The sequence below is a fragment of the Oncorhynchus mykiss genome, chromosome 1 (assembly GCF_013265735.2).
Source record: "Oncorhynchus mykiss isolate Arlee chromosome 1, USDA_OmykA_1.1, whole genome shotgun sequence".
Taxonomy (NCBI): Eukaryota; Metazoa; Chordata; class Actinopteri; order Salmoniformes; family Salmonidae; genus Oncorhynchus; species Oncorhynchus mykiss.
In genome coordinates, this window is record NC_048565.1 from 17,509,405 (window position 1) to 17,527,794 (window position 18,390).

Consider the following 18,390-nt stretch of genomic DNA (forward strand, 5'->3'; position numbering starts at 1 on the left):
GGAGTGGTGGGTTGGAGTCAGGCGCAGAGGGTTCGGTAAATCGTCATTTATTCTCCGGCACAAAATGGTCACGCCAAAATACAGGGCGCATAAAACATACCAGCCCAAACACAGGACCAAACAGTCCGGAGAAAACACATCCACAACCAACAGAGTAACAATCCCGCACAAACCTAGGCGGACCTAACAGGCTTAAATAGACTTAAAACAAGAAATGAAACAGGGAACAGGTGCAACCAATAAGACCAAACGGAATGAAAAAGGGATCGGTGGCGGCTAGTAGACCGGCGACGACGACCGCTGAGCGCCGCCCGAACAGGAAGAGGAGCCATCTTCGGTGGGAGTCGTGACAGTACCCCCCGCAGCGTGCTGTCACTGGCCTTGAGGGCGACGTGAGGGACGAGGCGCAGGGCGATCCGGGTGGAGGCGGTGGATGTCCCTCAGTAATAAAAGGTCCAAAATGTCCCCCACCGGTACCCAGCACCTCTCCTCCGGACCGTACCCCTACCAGTCCACGAGGTACTGTAGGCCCCTCGAGAATCGCACGTACTGTGTACGCCGGGGACCCCTCGATGTCCAGAGGGGGCGGAGGGACCTCCGGCACCTCACCATCCTGCAGGGGACCAGCCACCACCGGCCTGAGAAAAGACACATGAAACGAGGGGTTAATGCGATAGTAAGGAGGAAGCTGTAACCTATAACACACCTCGTTTATCCTCCTCAGGACTTTAAATGGCCCCACACATTGCGGCACCAGCTTCCGGTAGGGCAGCGGAGAGGCAGGTTTCGGGTCGAGAGCCAGGTCCTAGGGCATGGTCCTAGGGCTCAGGTCCTGCGAGAGAGAAAAAGAAAGAGAATTAGAGAGAGCATACTTTAATTCACACAGGACACCGGATAAGACAGGAGAAGTACTCCAGATATAACAAACTGACCCTAGCCCCCCGACACAAACTACTGCAGCGTAAATACTGGAGGCTGAGACAGGAGGGGTCCGGAGACACTGTGGCCCCATCCAATGATACCCCCAGACAGGGCCAAACAGAAAGAATATAACCCCACCCCCTTTGCCAAAGCACAGCCCCCACACCACTAGAGGGATATCTTCAACCACCAACTTACCATCCTGAGACAAGGCCGAGTATAGCCCACAAAGATCTCCGCCACGGCACAACCCAAGGGGGGCGCCAACCCAGACAGGAAGATCACATCAGTGACTCAACCCACTCAAGTGACGCACCCCTCCCAGGGACGGCATGAAAGAGCACCAGTAAGCCAGTGACTCAGCCCCTGTAATAGGGTTAAAGGCAGAGAATCCTAGTGGAAAGAGGGGAACCGGCCAGGCAGAGACAGCAAGGTCGGTTCGTTGCTCCAGAGCCTTTCCGTTTACCTTCACACTCCTGGGCCAGACTACACTCAATCATAGGACCTACTGAAGAGATGAGTCTTCAATAAAGACTTAAAGGTTGAGACCGAGTTTGCGTCTCTCACATGGGTAGGCAGACCATTCCATAAAAATTGAGCTCTATAGGAGAAAGCCCTGCCTACAGCTGTTTGCTTAGAAATTCTAGGGATAATTAGTAGGCCTGCGTCTTGTGACCGTCGTGTACGTGTAGGTATGTACGGCAGGACCAAATCCGAGAGATAGGTAGGAGCAAGCCCATGTATTGCTTTTGAAGGTTTAACACTTTTTTGGTTACTACATGATTCCATATGTGTTATTTCATAGTTTTGATGTCTTCACTATTATTCTACAATGTAGAAAATAGTAAAAAATTAAGAAAAACCCTGGTATGAGTAGGTACCTTTTGACAGGTACTGTATATGTATATATAATTTAGTGCCAGAAATAAGGGGTTAAATGCATGTAAAATAAAAACATGTTTCCTGATCTTACTAACATCTCTCAGATATAAAACCGACACTTCAGAACAAACTTCCTTTAGATATTTGGGGAGGAGTATCTATCGTTCCTTGTAGTGAATCTGTAATTCAATGACTTTGTATGGGCTAATAGCAAATTGAAGGCCAAATTACAATTTTCATTTTAAAAAAAAATTCATTGATCTTTTTTTAATACCTGAAGGGGTCTTAAAATTCAAAATCATATAGCTAAATGAGCCGTGTATGACCTTCTTAAAACAATTCCATATAGTTTAGTAAAATGTGGCTTTCTCTGTTGAGAGAAGAGGAGTTCTTAATGATAATACTCTTGTCTAAATTGTCAACATCAAATCAGTGCCAACAACATCATCTGGTTTGAAGTGAATTCATTGTTTCCATGTGGGTACCCATGTCCACAGGCGCAAAGCAGACCCTGGACCCCCTGGAATGGGACTTTGTGGGGAAGAACTTGTTTGCCATGGCTGTGGAGGGTGTCGTGTTCTTTCTCTTCACAATACTGCTACAGTACAAGTTCTTTGTCAACTGCAGGTAGGTACTGTGACCTCTGCTGCTGGTATTTCAGTTGGTAAAATGTAATCTCATTCATAGATCCCTTTTCAAATACTGTGCTTCTCAAATGCATCTTTCCTAATTTTTTGCTCAAAATTATTACTGATCACAATGTGATTAGCTATATTGAGTGAGCCACTCCGACACAATGCAGAAGCACTTTAAGACCTAGTGAAAAAAGCGACAAACACATTACTATAGTATTGCTATCATTATAGGTGAAATCTTTACAGTGAAACCCATGCCACCTCTTCTCCATAGTGTCAGATCAGTGAAATCATAAAAATGTTATGGGCTCAGTACTTCTCAAGTCATCTTACTCATAAGTCTATTCTTCCAGGCCCTGCTCTGAGCCTGAGTTGCCTCCTCTTGGCCCGGAGGATGAGGACATCGCCAGGGAGAGAGAGAGAGTGAAGAGTGGGAAAGCTCAAGCGGATATACTCACCATGTTGGACCTGAGTAAGGCAAGTAAAACCACATTTGGACTTGTAGATTAAAAAGTTGGGTCATCTTCTTTAGGTTTAAATGCATGGGATATAATCTCTAAGGGGTTTAGACGGATTACCTTGTGTTTATGCAGGTGTACAAAGCTGGCAAGAAGCCAGCAGTAGATCGTCTGTGTCTGGGTATTCCTCGTGGTGAGGTGAGAAATAGAGCTGTGTTTCTGTCAGCCACAAATCTACTGTTGGCTCTATAGAGCACTTAGAGAGGGCATTGAGTAGCACACTATACATGTTTTAGATAGGTGTGACTGTGAGTGTTGCATTTTCTCTGCCTCTCCCTGTCAGTGCTTTGGCCTGCTGGGGGTAAATGGGGCTGGGAAGACCTCCACGTTTCGCATGCTGACTGGAGACACTGCGATCACCTATGGAGAAGCATTTCTCAGTCATCACAGGTAAGTAAGACCAGTTTGATTATGCGGTCACCATTTACTTCGTAGATATACCAAACATGTTTGCGCTTTCCTTCCTGCTATTTTCTGACATTATTCATATGCTTAGTAGCTGTGAAAAAGAATTTATCGTGCAAGAAATAAAATTACTTTCAATGACATAAGAGGGAGTGAAAGTGAGTCTAGAAATGCTGTTCTCACATTCATTGTATCCATAATGATAATTCCTACCGCACAAACCCTACATTATACCTGTACTATGTGATATGTAGTGTGCTGACGGAGATGGAGCGGGTCCACCAGCTGATGGGCTACTGCCCCCAGTTTGATGCCATCTGCGACCTGCTGACTGGCAGGGAGCACCTGGAGTTCTACGCTAGGCTCCGAGGGGTGCCAGAGGAGTCTGTGGCTAAGGTACTTAACACCCACGCACACACAAACGCCAACTACACACCAAGTGAATAGGGTAGCAATTAACCCATAGCATTTGTCTTAGAAAATGTCCTGACGAATGTAACTTGTCCCTCTAAGGTGGCTCAATGGGGAGTGAAGAAGCTGGGGCTGACCCAGTATGCAGAGCGAGAGGCCGGAGGCTACAGTGGAGGCAACAAACGCAAACTCTCCACTGCTATCTCCCTGATCGGAGCTCCCCCTGTTATATTCCTGGTAGGTATGAGAGAAAGGAGTGAGTGGATTTCTAAAATAACAGATGATGCTTTCCTTTTCTCACATCTCCTCTAACCTACAGTTACGTCTGCACTCCTGTTTATAGGATGAGCCCACCACTGGCATGGACCCCAAGGCCAAGAGATTCCTGTGGAACTGCATCCTGAGCGTCATCAAGGAGGGAAGGGCCGTTGTTCTCACCTCCCACAGGTAAGTGGTGCTATTCATGCCAACAGCGCACCCTCCTAGGCCTCAAACTTGGTCTATTTAATTGACGTCTTAACACTTGTATGGTATGAACATTGGCTAACAATGGGGTGTTTTGCTGTGTGTGTGAGCAGTATGGAGGAATGTGAAGCTCTCTGCACACGAATGGCCATCATGGTGAACGGAAGGTTCCAGTGTCTGGGCTCCGTTCAACATCTTAAGAACAGGTACAAGTTTACTGCTGATTTGACTGTCTTTATAAGGTATCTTAGTGTAACATACATGATCACTGTCAATGTATAGGTATGATCACACTTCAAATTGGCCTAAACTCAGTGATGCTGTCCTTTTTATAGGCCTTCACTCGCCAATATCATTATGATACAGACCTAACCCGTTATACAATTTAACACTCAATACAAATCTCCATACACATTTAATACAGTATCTAAACTGGCACTTTTTTAAGACTTTCAAATCCCTCACCTCTCCCTATTTCCACTTTGTCATCTTTTCCACAGGTTCGGGGACGGCTACACGATCGTCCTGCGCCTGTCAGGGACCAAGCCTCCCGAGGATCCGTGCACAGTGGACACTTACATCAAGGGCTCCTTCCCGGGCATTGAGCTAAAGGAGAGGCACCAGAATGTGCTGCAGTACCAGCTGCCCTCCCACTCCTGCTCCTTGGCGCGGGTCTTCGATGTGCTTTCCAACAACCACGAGGAGCTGGGCATCGCCGACTACTCAGTGTCACAGACCACCCTGGACCAGGTAGAGGTCATTCAGGTGTCAGTCACATAGGATGGTTAAACTTTGAGGCTGGGGGATTTCCTTCATAGAATCATTAGCAAAGACTCCAATGTGGGCAGAGAAGGGAGGGAAGAAGTAGGTTATAAAATGTCAGATTACACTGAAGAGGCTAGCAGTTGTTTGCCAAAATAAGGGAAACACTGACATAAAGCATCTTAATAGCCCATTGGGCCACCACAAGCCGCCAGAACAGCTTCAATGCTCCTTGGCATAGATTCTACAAGTGTCTGGAACTCTATTGGAGGGATGCGACACCATGTTTCCATGAGAAATTACATAATTTAGTGTTTTGTTGATGGTGGTGGAAAAAGCTGTCTCAGGCACCACTCTATAATCTCCCATAAGTGTTCAATTGGGTTCAAATCTGGTGACTGAGACACACACCCTTTAAACCCCCTATGCCCCTTTAAGATCCCTCTTTCAAAGTCACTGAGATCTCTTCTTCTAGCCATGGTCAGAGATGCTCATGTCTCCTCCCTAACAATGGGAGTCATTGTCCCAAAGGCGGGATGGCAGGTGACAAGTTCAGGTCCAAAATAATCCCATAGAAACTTATTTTGGACAGATTTATGAGAGATTAAAACCTCACTTCCTCTCTGCCATGGTAGCCAAAATAATGGACAACTGGGCGTTTTTATACGTGACCCTAAGCATGATGGGATGTTAATTGCTTAATTAACTCAGGAACCACACCTGTGTGGAAGCACCTGCCTTCAATAAACTCTGTATCCCTTATTTACTCAAGTGTTTCCTTTATTTTGGTAGTTACCTGTATAACACTTAAGAATTCATTTTCTACTTATTCACTGTGAGACACTTGAACAGGGCACTTCTTCCTCCCTCCAAGCACCTACTTCCATTTGCATCTCATCTTAAACCATGCCCGCGTTAACCCTTCGATGTATGTGCATTACCTCCTCTCCCCCACCCTGCAGGTGTTTGTCAACTTTGCCAAAGAGCAGAGCGATGACGACCTGCTGAGGGAAGTGACAATCAACGGAGGGACACCAGCACCTCAACCCAGAAGAGCGGCCCAGCCCACCCAACCAGGGCAGACAGCCAAACCAGCTCAAACAACCAAGCCTCCCCAGTCTGTCAAGTCCTCAGACGGCAGACCCAGAGAGACCAAGCCAAATGGGGTCCCAGACAGTGGCATGGCGATGACCAGCAGGCCACAGGAGAAGCCCCAGTCGAGCAGGAGAGAGTTGAGTAGTCGGAGGTCAAGCAAGGAATCGTCTGCCAACGGATCCAAGGGCACAAGGGAGACTTCAGGCAGTAAGGATCCGACCAGTCTGTTCCTAGTGGGTAGCAGCACACAAGACAGCAGTGTGTAAAGTTATTGGGCAACAGCCCCCTTAATGGACAGACCGGGAGCTCTGTGCCCTCTAGGAGAGGGGGGAAAGTACTACCGGATAGCTCCTCTAATTTCTGGGTGTGGTGCCTTGTTCATTCTCCATCACAGCTATACTGTAGTGCTCCAATATATCCAAACTAATTGTATTCACCTCCAATTACATACAGGCACTTTCATGGGTCAGGTCTTTTGCTTATTATTTACTTTTTATTTGTCATTTCAATTTCCAAATGTTTTGAAAATTAATGATGGAATAGTGGTATTCATCATGGGTCAATCATCGAGTCTTTCAATATCTTTGCATTTTGCCTAAAGCACTTTAACTGAGAAATGCTGCACACAATGATTGTTACATTATCACTGAAGATGTTCAGGGCAACAAAATCATCAATATCTTTTTACATTGGTCTCATGTTTTGCACAGAGAGAAAAATATATATTTTTCTGATGTCCAGTCACATTTATTATTTGATGCTAAAAACATGGTTTATTTGCACTGGCACAACATTGAGATGTACAGTTACCAGACTCCAAACACTGCCTTCATTAGGTAAACTGTTTTTATATAGTTTTTTTTAAATCTGTTTTTAATTGGGCTCATGTTATACTGTATGGAACTTGAAAAAAAAAACAATGTAGCTGTAAATCCAAAGCAGTTTACTACTGTGCTGTACTGCAGTCTGACGTATTGGAGAGATACAATAACTGATAGGTATGTGTAGAATATCTATACATACAATTGAATGTATGGTCTTATGATGTACTATATTATGCTTGAACATTCATACTTGATTATGTGTATGATTATTTATGTGTACATAACTAGATGTATACAGAACATATAGTAATAAACCTTTTAAATGGGGATACGTCTATCTTGAGTTTTGTTCTAACAACTTTATTAACATGTACAATTTATCTATTGTTGATGGTGATTCATCCATGTTCAAAGGCTTCCTTTGGTCATACTAAGGATGACAGGCAGTTTGGTTTTATTGCAGAGGGAGGCAGGGTTCTGCATTCCATTCTCTGTTACTAGAGTGGTCCCTTTCTGTCCACTGATTGGCTTGACCTCTGGACATCTTACCGCATCCCTGGGAAAGGTTCAAATAAATTAGTTAGCCATTAAAAGGGGCTTCAGCTCAATCAATTGCCACAATAGAACAACCATGATCATGAATTATGACGGGTCTCTGTGCTCATTGTTGGGACGGCTAGTAGGCTAAGAGTGTTGGGCCAAGAACCAGAAAGGTGAAAAATCTGATGTGCCCTTGAGCAAGGCACTTAACCCTAATTGCTCTGGATAAGTGTCTGCTAAATGTCAAATTGTTAAAGGATAACCTTCCCATTGTAAGCACTATTGATGGTACAGTACTCTGAGCTATAGTCTCCCCGATGCTGGAGCCTCTTCTCTCTCAGGTTTTGCAGTGCGCCAGCCATGAGAAGATGATCAGGATTGGTCAGTCCCGATGTCTCATCCCTCTTTCTCTCTCTCCTTCCCACTCGCTCTGCAACTCTCTGAAGCAGGCCTTCTATACTGGACACTGAGATCTCAGGGAGGTGAACCTGGGCAGACCTCTGAATAGAGACAATATGAAGATTTAGATGTAACTGCTTCAATTGTGGATGTAATTGCTCATTCATTATTTGATACACAATGGATTACTTTTTTATTTCCCATAGATCATTTGTGTAATAAATAAGGTACATTTATAGTGGATTTTGACAAGGTTTGATGCGCTGTTTACCAATTAAGTAATTGTGTAATACTTGAAAGGTGGTGAAAATGCAGCTGATCCTTACACATTGGGAGATAATGGTGCTGTCCATCAAAGTGCTGGTCTTCTGCAATAGGATCATGGGAAATTGTGCCTTATTCTCAATGGCTTTTGTCCCCTTGGAGGATTTGACCAAGGCATCTTGGTCTGATACACATATCTGTGGCAGAGATGTGTGTGGCACTGGCATTCCCATGCACTCTGAATGTGCTTGTCGTGTTGTAAAGGATAGTTTACTTATGGGTGGTAGTAAAATAGGCTTCACTAGACAGCTTGCTTTAGCCCTGTCCAATTCTTGTCTAACATGGGGTCTCCTTTCTTGGTCTCTCGGACGCTGCTCACCAGACTTTGATGTGTTGAAGGTCCTTGTATCTGTGCTGGTCCCAGGTTCCTCTTCATCCAGCGAACTACTGCTTTCCTCTACAGGCTCTTTTGCTGAAGCCAGGACAGGCCATAGATTGACACAGATTTTCACCACTCTATTATCTAATCTCTCATACGTATTGGAGACAGGACTTTGGATGTTTGTGGTTACTTCACAAGCCTTAAGTAAGTTTAAGGCAGTCTTCCTGGGTAGTACACATTTCACTGCTCCCACAACCATTGGATGAGGGTCAGGTGTTACCAATTTATCACCTATTTCTGGTCTTGTTGCCCTTGGCTTGGTCCTCCGGCCCATTCCTATGTCTACTTGTCTACAATTTGGCCTTAAATAAAAGTTCACAATGTAAACAAAAGCTGCTTTTCTAAAACATTTGATACTAATATAGGTATTCATCTACAAAGGAAAACACCAGGACATACCTGAGAAAGATATCCAAAATATAAAAGGAGCCTTTTCCCAATTCTATCCCCAAACAAGGAACAACAAGAAAGAACAGTAGGCTACTGACTGTTTAGCCGGATGGGACTGTCTGGGACTCTGGCTTGTAAATTGACTCTCTTGCCTCTGGAAGGGCACAGTTAAACATTGCTGTTATGGAAACGTCTACAACCTGAACTTTACGAGACCTGTTCAGATGTAATTGAAATAGAGCCTACATGTATTATTCGCGAAGCTAGCAACTAATAAAAAAAAAGAAACTTTAAGGCGATAAAAATAGTTATTTTGTAGCAAATGTCAAAACTTGGTTTGATGTGGACGATCAAGATTCTAATGACCTAGAGCTCGTGCCTCGTTTTCGGTTTTGTGAAGGGCGGGGATCAGCTTTGCTGTTGTCTGTCTACCTGCTCTGACAGCGCCAAGCTAGCAAGTGGCTAACTGAACGCCTACGCTAGTTCTGTGTATCGTAGCTACTGTTTTTGTTTTTGTACTCACCCCTCGTTCGTTGTTCTTTGCGTAAGATGGTTGTTTTGACAAATAATAATGAGGAACAGGATATTATGTGAGTGAAAAAATCTAACTAAAGTGGGAACTTGAGAGCTAACGTTAGCTAGCAGCAATCGACAAGCACATTTTAGTCATTGTTTTCAAACATTGAATATTTGATAGCTAATTTAGTCTATCGTAGATTTTGCCAGTTTAGATATCAGGCACATTTGTGTAAATTAATGCTATATTCATATGCTTGGACTTAACGCTACACTATGGGTAGCTAATGTTAGCAAGCTAAGCTTGCAAGCTGGTGGTACGTACACATCGAACATATGTGTGTAGGTTTGCCGGCTTCGGTTGATGAAGGTGAACTAAGCTTATCACAACTGGCTTGTGTAGATGTTACATTTACGCCATTTCAAGTGGCTGACCCTAGTTAGTAACAGGTAAAACTGGTTAGCAGGATTTTTATTTTTTTTGCTTGAGTTATTTGTTACACCTCTGCTGCTCTCGTTCTACTCATGCAAAAATATTTGTAGCCAATCGTTATATTCTCTGACGAGGCCTCTTCTACACACACCTAGCTATAGCTGTTACTAATGTAACCAATAATATACTTAATTCATGACAGATCATCAAGCAACTCATTTGCATGAGCAATTTGTTGGTTTGTGCACTTCTGTCAGTATGATGCAATGAATACGATAGGACGTTAACTACAATGCAGCCGTCTGGTCTAAAAGTGGTAACAGTGTAAATCGACCATTCAGAGCTCGAGAATCTTAATGGGGCGTGGCTTTGAAATTTAAACCCACTGACCCACTTAAAAATGGGTTGTCATGTAACCTACATCTAGCCTACTATTCAGTTGTCAGTATAGCGGTTGCGAGATTATTCTATTAGTAAGGCCATTCAATATTACCTACTAGCCACACATGAACAAATACATATTTTGTGAAGAGGTCACCTCCCGAACACATAAGTCAACACAATAATTGAGTCCTCATAATTCTTGCTCTCTATTTCTCTCAGCCTGATAGAAGAGCGCAAATGCACCTCTTTGCCCAACTCCCCAGCCAAACGTGTGTCTCCAACCAAGAAGAAACAGTTCTTCATCAACCAGGCCATACGCAACTCTGACCTCACACCAAGAGCCAAAGGCAAAAAGAGCCAAAGGCGGCAGGAGAACAGTAAGTTCTCATGTCACTCAGCGGGAATATTTCACTCTGCTGTAGATGGAAGACACCTGCTCAGCACTAATTCTTAATACCCACTAGCTTGATAGCAGCTGGTCTGAACGTGTTCAATAGACATAGCCATTAGCCAAACAGTATTTTATCAAAATGATTTAACGATGCTGCCTATTTTTTTTTTTTATCTCCCCCAAAAAGGTCGCTACCTTGCCAATCTACTTGAAAAAGATGAGTGCTCCAAAGACGAGGCAGAGGTATGCAGTGACCCTGCCCTCCCTTCCATCTTTACTGAGGCCTGCACCAATGGCAACTACGTGGAGGTAGGATTCTACTGGTCCCAACAATTTATCTTCAATCAGGCCTCGCTTGTTGCAAGTGAGACTCGCTGAACGTTTTACCACTACTACCCCTAACTAAATGTTTTCCCCTAAGCTGTAGCTCATTGTCCCCTTGTCTGTCAGCAATGGAATGACTTCATGAATCGCTCTGGAGAGGAGCAGGAGAAGCTTCTGGCCCTTCTGGAAGAGGAGGCCAAGAGGAGCAACTCCAACAAGCTCCCCAAGGACCAGAGAGAGGGTGAGAGCCCAGGATAAATGCCTGCCACACACCCAACAGGCACTGCCCTATATACAAAGCTTGTAGCGTTATGCTGTGTAAAGTTCATTACCAGGCGTATGTTTCGGTTGATGTGTTTTATTACTACAGGTCAGTGAACAACGATGTTTGCCATGAAATAAAATGTGTAAATTATGAAAATGAGTGCATCATTGGTTTAACATGCTCATTGTCAGGATTTGGGGATATGGACTGATCACATTTTTCTACTCTGCTGTGAATCTAGCCTTCACTGCTCAAGACTACTTCCAGAGGATTGATCGAAGGCTGCGTGCTACGCTGAAACGCAAACAAATTCCCATTGTAAGCATCAACATTCATCATTATGAGATTTTGAGAAATGCTTGTCAACCATATCATGGTTTAACCTAAAGTAAAGACACTGTTATCTGTGTTAGTGACACCTGTCCTCATCAACACTTAATTACACACTTTAGCTTCTCTCTGTCTCATTGCCATTCTCCCCTCTGATTGGTTTAGGGGACACTTGAGGTACTTGAAGAGAACCTTCTCAGTTTCTTTGGTGCTCAGCCTCACTCTGTTTACACCACCAACCTTGGAAGCAGGTACTTTTTTCCCTCTGAAAATGTTCCCCAAACATAATTATCAGAAGTGTTCTTTACACATTTGAGAAGCTCTTCTGGGCTAATATTTGGACTTGTATAGATACCAATTATGAATGAATCAGATGTTACTGATTTTGTGTTTTGTTTATTAGCTTTGAGAGGCTACTGCTTCATGCCGTCTGCCAGTACATGGACCTTGTTTCAGCAAGTGAGTAGTAGTAGTTTATTTTTTTAATACATTTTTTTTGGTGTACTTTTACCCCTTTATTTCTCCCCAATTTCATGATATTCAATTGGTAGTTACAGTCTTGTCCCATCGCTGCAACTCCCCTACGGACTCGGGAGAGGCGACGGTTCGAGAGCCGTGTGTCCTCCGAAACACATAGCCTGTCAAGCCGCACTGCTTCTTGACACACTGCTTTCTTGGTGCCATCTGCACCAATGTGTCGGAGGAAACGTCCAGCTGGCGACCAAAGTCAGCTTGCAGGCGCCCGGCCCGCCACAGGGAGTCGCTAGAGTGTGATCGGGCAAGGAAATCCTGGCGGGCCAAACCCTCCCCTAACCCTGACGATGCTGGGCCAATTGTGCGCCGCCTCATGGTACTCCCGGTCACGGCCGGCTGTGACACAGCCTGGGATCAAACCCGGTTTATAGTGATGCCTCAAGCACTGCGATGCAGTGCCTTAGACCGATGTGCCACCCAGGAGGCCACAATATGTAATTTCTATAGTTATTTATGACTTTTAAAGTGACACTGGCACCTAACCTACGCTTGTGGAAAATAGCATATTTCTCCAATATTTTGAGTGCGAATATTTAAAAAAAATATGCACATTTTCCCACCAGTGGTTTGTTTCCATCAAACTGACTTGTTGCAGTTTAAAGGCTGTGTGTGTTGAAGTAGTGCACATTTAAAAAAAAAAAAACTTTTAAACTAAAGTTCTCATGGGCCGAATAAAAAAAACCATAAGCTTTCCATTGCATTTTCCACTCTTATCGATGGTTTTGGTACACACACTGTTGCGATAAATGGCAAACTTGCCCACTCTCGTTTTTTGCGCATGCTCTTTAGACAATAGTTTGCTGATATAATGGACATGTTACGTTATATGATGAGATGGATAAGAGCAAGATCATTTTTATTTGTTAATTGGCAGCTAAGCACCGATCATAATGTCACTAGCATACAAATAAAAACCCAAAATATTTATTGGAAAGAAGCAACAAGCTCATCACGTGCACTTTCAACACCTTGTGAAGTTAATTTCAGTCTATTTCATCTGTAGCCTAATGTGCATGCTTTGTCAAGATGTAGTTGGAAGACCACACAACATAGCGTAGCGTGACTGCAAATTTACCTCGACATGATGGTTATTCTATCAACAATTACCCAATTACCCGAAATTTGTAGCAGAATTCATTTTACAGGCACAAAAGATCCCACCATATTGAACAAACAAATTGTTGACATTTATGAAATTGTACCAACAGCTGTCATAATTTTTTTAAATGTACTGTAGGACTTTACTCGTATAAAAACTGTGGATGGAAATGTGGTCAGTAACATGAAAATAGAGCCCCACAGTGGAGGTGTCATAATACCCATAAAACCTTGTCCTAGAGAGATTTACACGGTTATCAAAACGTCATGCCAGGGTAAGCCTACACAATACACAGCCCTTATGTGTGTTTCTAAAATCCCCTGCAGGAAAAATGAATGGTGTAAAAACGATTGGAACCATTTCCCTGTTTGACCGCTAGGTTTTATGGGTATTATGACTCATACTGTGTTACTCAATAATGAGGTATGTATTGAGAGACGTTTTATGTTGTCTTTGTGCTGCAGGCTCAGACTGCAACGGTGCTCGTCAAACTGATGTCATGAACAAACAGGAGGGCTTGTTCCAGCCTCCCAGCCCCATGCTCTCTGCCTACCTGGAGCACATGAGCTGAGAGACGGTCACACCGCTGGACAGATGGGCCTGGTTCCATTTCACTCCCTAGCCCCATAAGTGCAGACTTGAAAGGTACAGATAGGCTTAAGTTAGTGTGTATATAGGAGTACTCAAATCCGATTCTGGAAGTCCAGAATACTGCTGGTTTGATGTCACTGATTAGCCAGAGATTCCACTCAACTGGTATCAAAAATCTGAATACGTCCATGATTTGTTATAATGAAAATCAGCAGTGTTGCTAACATGGCTGTCCACATTTACGTAAGTTGTGTTGACTACCTAGTCCACTCAAGTGCTTTGTGGATGTCATATCGCTCTTAACTATCCAATCCAATCTTCATCTATCTGTGAACTTAAAATTGATGGCCACCAGGGTAAGGGGGCAGAGATCAGAATAAAACTGGGCCAGAGAGGGAGTATGCAGTTCACCTACTGTGTTTGTACTGATGATTTAATTAGCCACGTTGAATTGAAAAATAAAACAGCTTTAGTGGTAGGACCGGGCTTAAAACCCTTGAACCTTTTCATGCAACTTGAGAGTGCAGAAATACCGTGATCGGGAACTATTCTATAGCACAGAACTCATCACTATGATAATTTATCAATGTATATGGCTTTGGAGGTATATCTATGGCTTTTGTTACTTCTCCTGGTAAAAAAAAAAATACTTGCAAACTCTCTTGGAACAATATTCTTATTCTTGCAAAAATATAAGTCTATCCACAAAGATATTGGTCACTTTCCGATTTGACTTTGCATGATTGTGTTTTATTTGGGGGAGAAAACTTTTCAATTGTTTTGTCAAAGATGTACACCATTTGGCAGCTTTTTATACTTGCATGCATAGATAGACCTTGTGTTCTACTGTACTGAATGCAGGTACATTGTTATTCTCCCATTCTTTACATTATTTAGCAAATTATATAAGTTTACCATCTGACAATGAAACAGGTCAACTTCAAAAAATGTATTTACAGCTTCTTCATAGACTTTTTCAACAACTATTTGGTTTGGAATGTCTAATCAAAAGTACTGTACCGATAATATGCAGTACTAATGAGTTAATATAACACAACCTTCTTACTGGACAGCAAACCTGCTCTGTGCTTTGCCTCTTAGGCACTTTTTTCTATCATAAACCACCCCTGGACTAGCACTTTTGCCTTACGAATGCATTCCTGGAACTTTCAATAAATTCCCTGCTTTTCCAGAAATCCTGGCTGAATGGATTCAGATTTCCTGCTTATTCCCTCCTGATACTGGGAATCCTCCAACTGAGATTTTGGGGAAAAACAGAATTTATTGAAAGTTCCAGGAATTTTGGCAACCCTATTTCTATGTATTTGTGTATGTATTTATACATTTATACTAATGACTTTTTGAAAGCATCCATCCAGGTTATTTAAAATATCCATAACTTTATTTGTACTATCAAAAATGGTATGAAGAAACTTGACCTGCCGGTGCATCTGTATCGATAACCAAAGTTTGTTGTGCCCGTACATTTAGTTTCTCAGGCTTTCAGCCACTCACTATGAATGTCTTTTGTGATTTCACAAGTAATGTATGCATACGAGAAGCTTAACTTCTTTTGAATATTACAACCAACAACCCTCTACTGTATGTAGTGGTGCAATGTTTTTGTCAACTTTGTCGCTTGTTTATTACTAGTAGTGCTGTAAATATTAAGCCCCAACATTAATTAATTGAACTCATGTTCAATGTGTGCCAACACAGGATAGGAAAAGTTATGTTTCTGCGTAGTATTCTCTTAGCTTTTTACAGTGATATGAATGGATGTTTCCTTCAATGATTGTTTGATGCAAGAGTGTATATCTTAAGTAATGTCCGTACATAATTATATCAGTCAACAAATGATAATATAGTAGTTTAGTTTGTAAACGTTTATCCTATTGTCTAAGTAGTTGGTTGCGTAATCCTTACTGAAAGTGCCGAAAACCATGTCTGAATAGACACATTTTAATAAATCTTAACTCAAGTGTTCAATGACTCGATTATTTAATCGTCGATTCAGACACTATTTCATGAACATCTTAATGTACAGTATATCCCTTAATTTTGCATTTGGAACGTTAAATGGACAAATGGTAGTAGCAATGATGGAGCAGTATGATGATGCAGTGTGACTCCCTGACAATTTTTACATTTAATGTTACTGCTTGATGGACACTTAATATGTAATAAAAAAGTGATTGCACGGGATCTTTAAAGAATGTATTACATAACAGGAAATGTGGAATGTAATTGAGCTTCAAATGTGAGGAAATGTCCACATAAAATGCCACAAGAATGCAATACCTCTGACAAAACATTTCTCTGAGTTGGGTACCACAATGTGAAAGACTAAACTTTTTTTTTTTACCAATTACAGCCCTGAACTAAACTAAAACTTTGAGCAATTAGTCAATAGATCTTGGATCAAAATAAAATGATCTGCTGCAACATCCAAACGTGAAAGTGGGCTTTTACAGTATATCTTTAAATTGTGTCAAGTTTATAAATAATGACAAAGAAAGCACAAACTCAGGGTGTATGTTTAACTAAATGTTCACTTAAACATAGTATGTTTTAGCCAGGAGCCTAGGTGCACAGTCACACCTGTGACAGTTGGGCAATTACTTGCAGTAATTACTCCTGTTTTGAATTGTGAAAAAAACATATTTTATGATGGTGATCATTGCAATGGCTAACTAAATTGTTTGCAAGATACAGTAGAGTATTCTATTTTGAGAGCCGGCATGATTCATGCATCTATCCACTAGATGGCAGCCTAATGTTAGTAATGCGTCAGTTAATGTGTTATAAGAAACTAGTAAACTACCATAAATTATTTGTTTTTTTTATTTATTAAATACAGCCAAATATGTAATAGGTAAAGTGTTGATACTGTTTAGAATTAAATTAGGCTTCAATTAGATTCTGTTTATTAATTGTTGTTTATAATAACATATAGCTGCATTGTTGCTGACCTTTGCTGTGTGATTAAAATGCATAATAATAATGATGAATTATGTCATAATAATTACGTCATTTTATTTCCCGAGGAAATTCCACCATTCCACCATAACATTCATTACATGGCAATTTTGATGAGGGGAAAAAGCAAAAGAGTTGGCGAAATTTATAAGCGATAATTATGACGCGTGGTCTCATCATCTTCATTCAGTTTGCTTATTTTGTGTGCTATGAGCATACAGTAGTCAGTAGGGCAGAGTAGGCAACTAGATTCAGCCGCAGGCCAATTTTAGTCAGAGCTGATGGTCGAGGGCCAGAACATAATTATAATAATTTGAACATTGCAAATTGACCACAACTAAGCCCAGAAAGAAATTGTATTTGAAAATTGAGACACGATCACATCTCTTTTTTTATTCGTGGGAATACTCGGCAACACATTTCCTTAATTAAACATAATTTTTTGCTGAATTCCTGGTGATTTTAGTCTTTTTTTATTTATATATATATATATATATATATATATATATATATATATATATATATATATATATTTTTTTTACAAAAATAAATCTACAAAACAAAATAAATCGCTTGTGGGGCTGGTTTTGGCCAATGGGCCGCCAGTTACAGACCCCAGCAGCAGAATATTGGCACCACCCACCTGATGTAGGGTGAAAAGGAATCACTCACTACCCAAGGGAACCTCGCCAAAAGCTCAAATGGGGTAGGTAGTCTTTCATTATAATGTCAAGGGACAATCTGCCAAGTTTCATACGTTGAGATGTGCTTAGGGAGAAAATAGTTTCCCTCTTCCTCGAGGTATAGAACACACGTTTCAACATCTCATACATATTTCACCAACATGAAGCTATTATAATACAATGCCATTATTTTCCCCCACACTGACTGCACATATATTTACATTTGCCGACATTCCCTTTGTATGTATAGGTTGGCCCCCAATGATTCAGAGGTAATTTGCATCTGATTGCTGTTTGTCAACCAATGATTTGACTCTACGACCGTGAGCACGCCTTAAATTAGTCAAGATACAATGTAACCTGTGAATCAAGCCATACATTGAAATCGGATTAGATGTGTGCAACGTAATAGAAATACCACAATCAATTGATATCAGTTTACTACTATATATGAAATATACAATCGTTAACCTCCAGAACGCATTAGATTCAGGAGGAAATCAGGAATATTTCTTCCGGTTCCCAAGAATGCAAAAATAAAACGGAAGCTGATTTGGTAAGTATTTTTTTTCTCTTATTGCGACTCGCACGCTCGGTCTGGAATTCATTATACAAGCAGGAGTCTTATCCTGCCTAATGATGTTTTATATGTTCCTGGGATAATTAAGATACGATATCATGTCTGATTCAACTTGACTAATCGGATACAGCCCAATGTGTACATGCCCCTTTTGATATTTAAGAATATGTTTATTTATATATCGCTTTTCATTACACGTTGAATCTCAAAGTCGCTTTAAAAACAAAACAACCAGAAAACTATTTAACAAAACAAAAGTAGGAGGATCTGGCAGTTCTTGGTCGATGGTCTTCCACAGTTTTAGATGATGGGCTGTGCGGAAAGGTAA

General features: G+C 41.7%; 4 protein-coding genes across 7 annotated transcripts in view; 3 read left to right on the top strand and 1 right to left on the bottom strand.

Annotated features, from left to right (window-relative positions):
• The window catches only part of zgc:172302 (phospholipid-transporting ATPase ABCA1), a 48,992-nt gene extending 41,747 nt beyond the window's left edge, over positions 1 to 7,245 (top strand). For both annotated transcript variants that reach the window (XM_021570221.2, XM_021570287.2), the window contains 10 exons: positions 2,301 to 2,430; positions 2,792 to 2,915; positions 3,032 to 3,094; positions 3,240 to 3,346; positions 3,616 to 3,757; positions 3,875 to 4,009; positions 4,116 to 4,219; positions 4,351 to 4,443; positions 4,738 to 4,987; positions 5,962 to 7,245. In XM_021570221.2, coding sequence (XP_021425896.2) covers positions 2,301 to 2,430; positions 2,792 to 2,915; positions 3,032 to 3,094; positions 3,240 to 3,346; positions 3,616 to 3,757; positions 3,875 to 4,009; positions 4,116 to 4,219; positions 4,351 to 4,443; positions 4,738 to 4,987; positions 5,962 to 6,360 — 1,547 coding nt within the window. In that variant the 3' untranslated portion in view covers positions 6,361 to 7,245. The remainder of the gene's footprint in view (positions 1 to 2,300; positions 2,431 to 2,791; positions 2,916 to 3,031; positions 3,095 to 3,239; positions 3,347 to 3,615; positions 3,758 to 3,874; positions 4,010 to 4,115; positions 4,220 to 4,350; positions 4,444 to 4,737; positions 4,988 to 5,961) is intronic.
• Positions 7,246 to 7,262: 17 nt separating this feature from the next.
• LOC110495007 lies at positions 7,263 to 9,189 on the bottom strand. 2 transcript variants are annotated; one of them, XM_036956644.1, is made up of 4 exons: positions 8,963 to 9,189; positions 8,184 to 8,865; positions 7,756 to 7,958; positions 7,263 to 7,474 (listed from the first exon to the last, which is right to left on the bottom strand). In XM_036956644.1, the coding sequence occupies exons 2-4, from the start codon at positions 8,835 to 8,837 to the stop codon at positions 7,327 to 7,329; spliced, it is 1,005 nt and encodes a 334-aa protein (XP_036812539.1). In that variant the 5' UTR covers positions 8,838 to 8,865; positions 8,963 to 9,189; the 3' UTR covers positions 7,263 to 7,326. The 2 variants fall into 2 exon arrangements, with proteins under 2 accessions (XP_036812539.1, XP_021426068.2); XM_021570393.2 differs by having other exon boundaries at positions 8,184 to 9,189.
• r3hdm4 (R3H domain containing 4) lies at positions 9,180 to 16,025 on the top strand. Its single transcript, XM_021570482.2, has 8 exons — positions 9,180 to 9,543; positions 10,506 to 10,663; positions 10,865 to 10,986; positions 11,128 to 11,242; positions 11,508 to 11,584; positions 11,762 to 11,847; positions 12,000 to 12,055; positions 13,694 to 16,025. Exons 1-8 carry the CDS (start codon positions 9,503 to 9,505, stop codon positions 13,798 to 13,800), a joined length of 762 nt encoding a protein of 253 aa, XP_021426157.1. The 5' UTR covers positions 9,180 to 9,502; the 3' UTR covers positions 13,801 to 16,025.
• Positions 16,026 to 17,398: 1,373 nt separating this feature from the next.
• The window catches only part of LOC110495217 (AT-rich interactive domain-containing protein 3A-like), a 64,206-nt gene continuing 63,214 nt past the window's right edge, over positions 17,399 to 18,390 (top strand). The window contains exon 1 of one of the 2 annotated variants that reach the window (XM_036956952.1): positions 17,399 to 17,505. The gene's annotated coding sequence lies outside the window, so the exon portion shown is untranslated. Of the gene's footprint in view, positions 17,506 to 17,812; positions 18,039 to 18,390 lie in introns of those variants that run through there. The other variant, XM_036956872.1, reaches the window with a different exon arrangement.

What these genes read in the sequence shown, in the direction of transcription:
- LOC110495007 (XM_021570393.2), bottom strand. Translation starts at nt 8,936, where the DNA reads ATGAATACCTATATTAGTATCAAATGTTTTAGAAAAGCAGCTTTTGTT. An exon ending in GCACCATTATCTCCCAATGT is followed by an intron (nt 7,959 to 8,183) that starts GTAAGGATCAGC and finishes GTCTCTATTCAG; the next exon opens with AGGTCTGCCCAGGTTCACCT. An exon ending in CGGGGAGACTATAGCTCAGA is followed by an intron (nt 7,475 to 7,755) that starts GTACTGTACCAT and finishes AACCTTTCCCAG; the next exon opens with GGATGCGGTAAGATGTCCAG.
- r3hdm4 (XM_021570482.2), top strand. Translation starts at nt 9,503, where the DNA reads ATGGTTGTTTTGACAAATAATAATGAGGAACAGGATATTAT. An exon ending in CCCCAAGGACCAGAGAGAGG is followed by an intron (nt 11,243 to 11,507) that starts GTGAGAGCCCAG and finishes CTGTGAATCTAG; the next exon opens with CCTTCACTGCTCAAGACTAC. An exon ending in CATGGACCTTGTTTCAGCAA is followed by an intron (nt 12,056 to 13,693) that starts GTGAGTAGTAGT and finishes TTTGTGCTGCAG; the next exon opens with GCTCAGACTGCAACGGTGCT.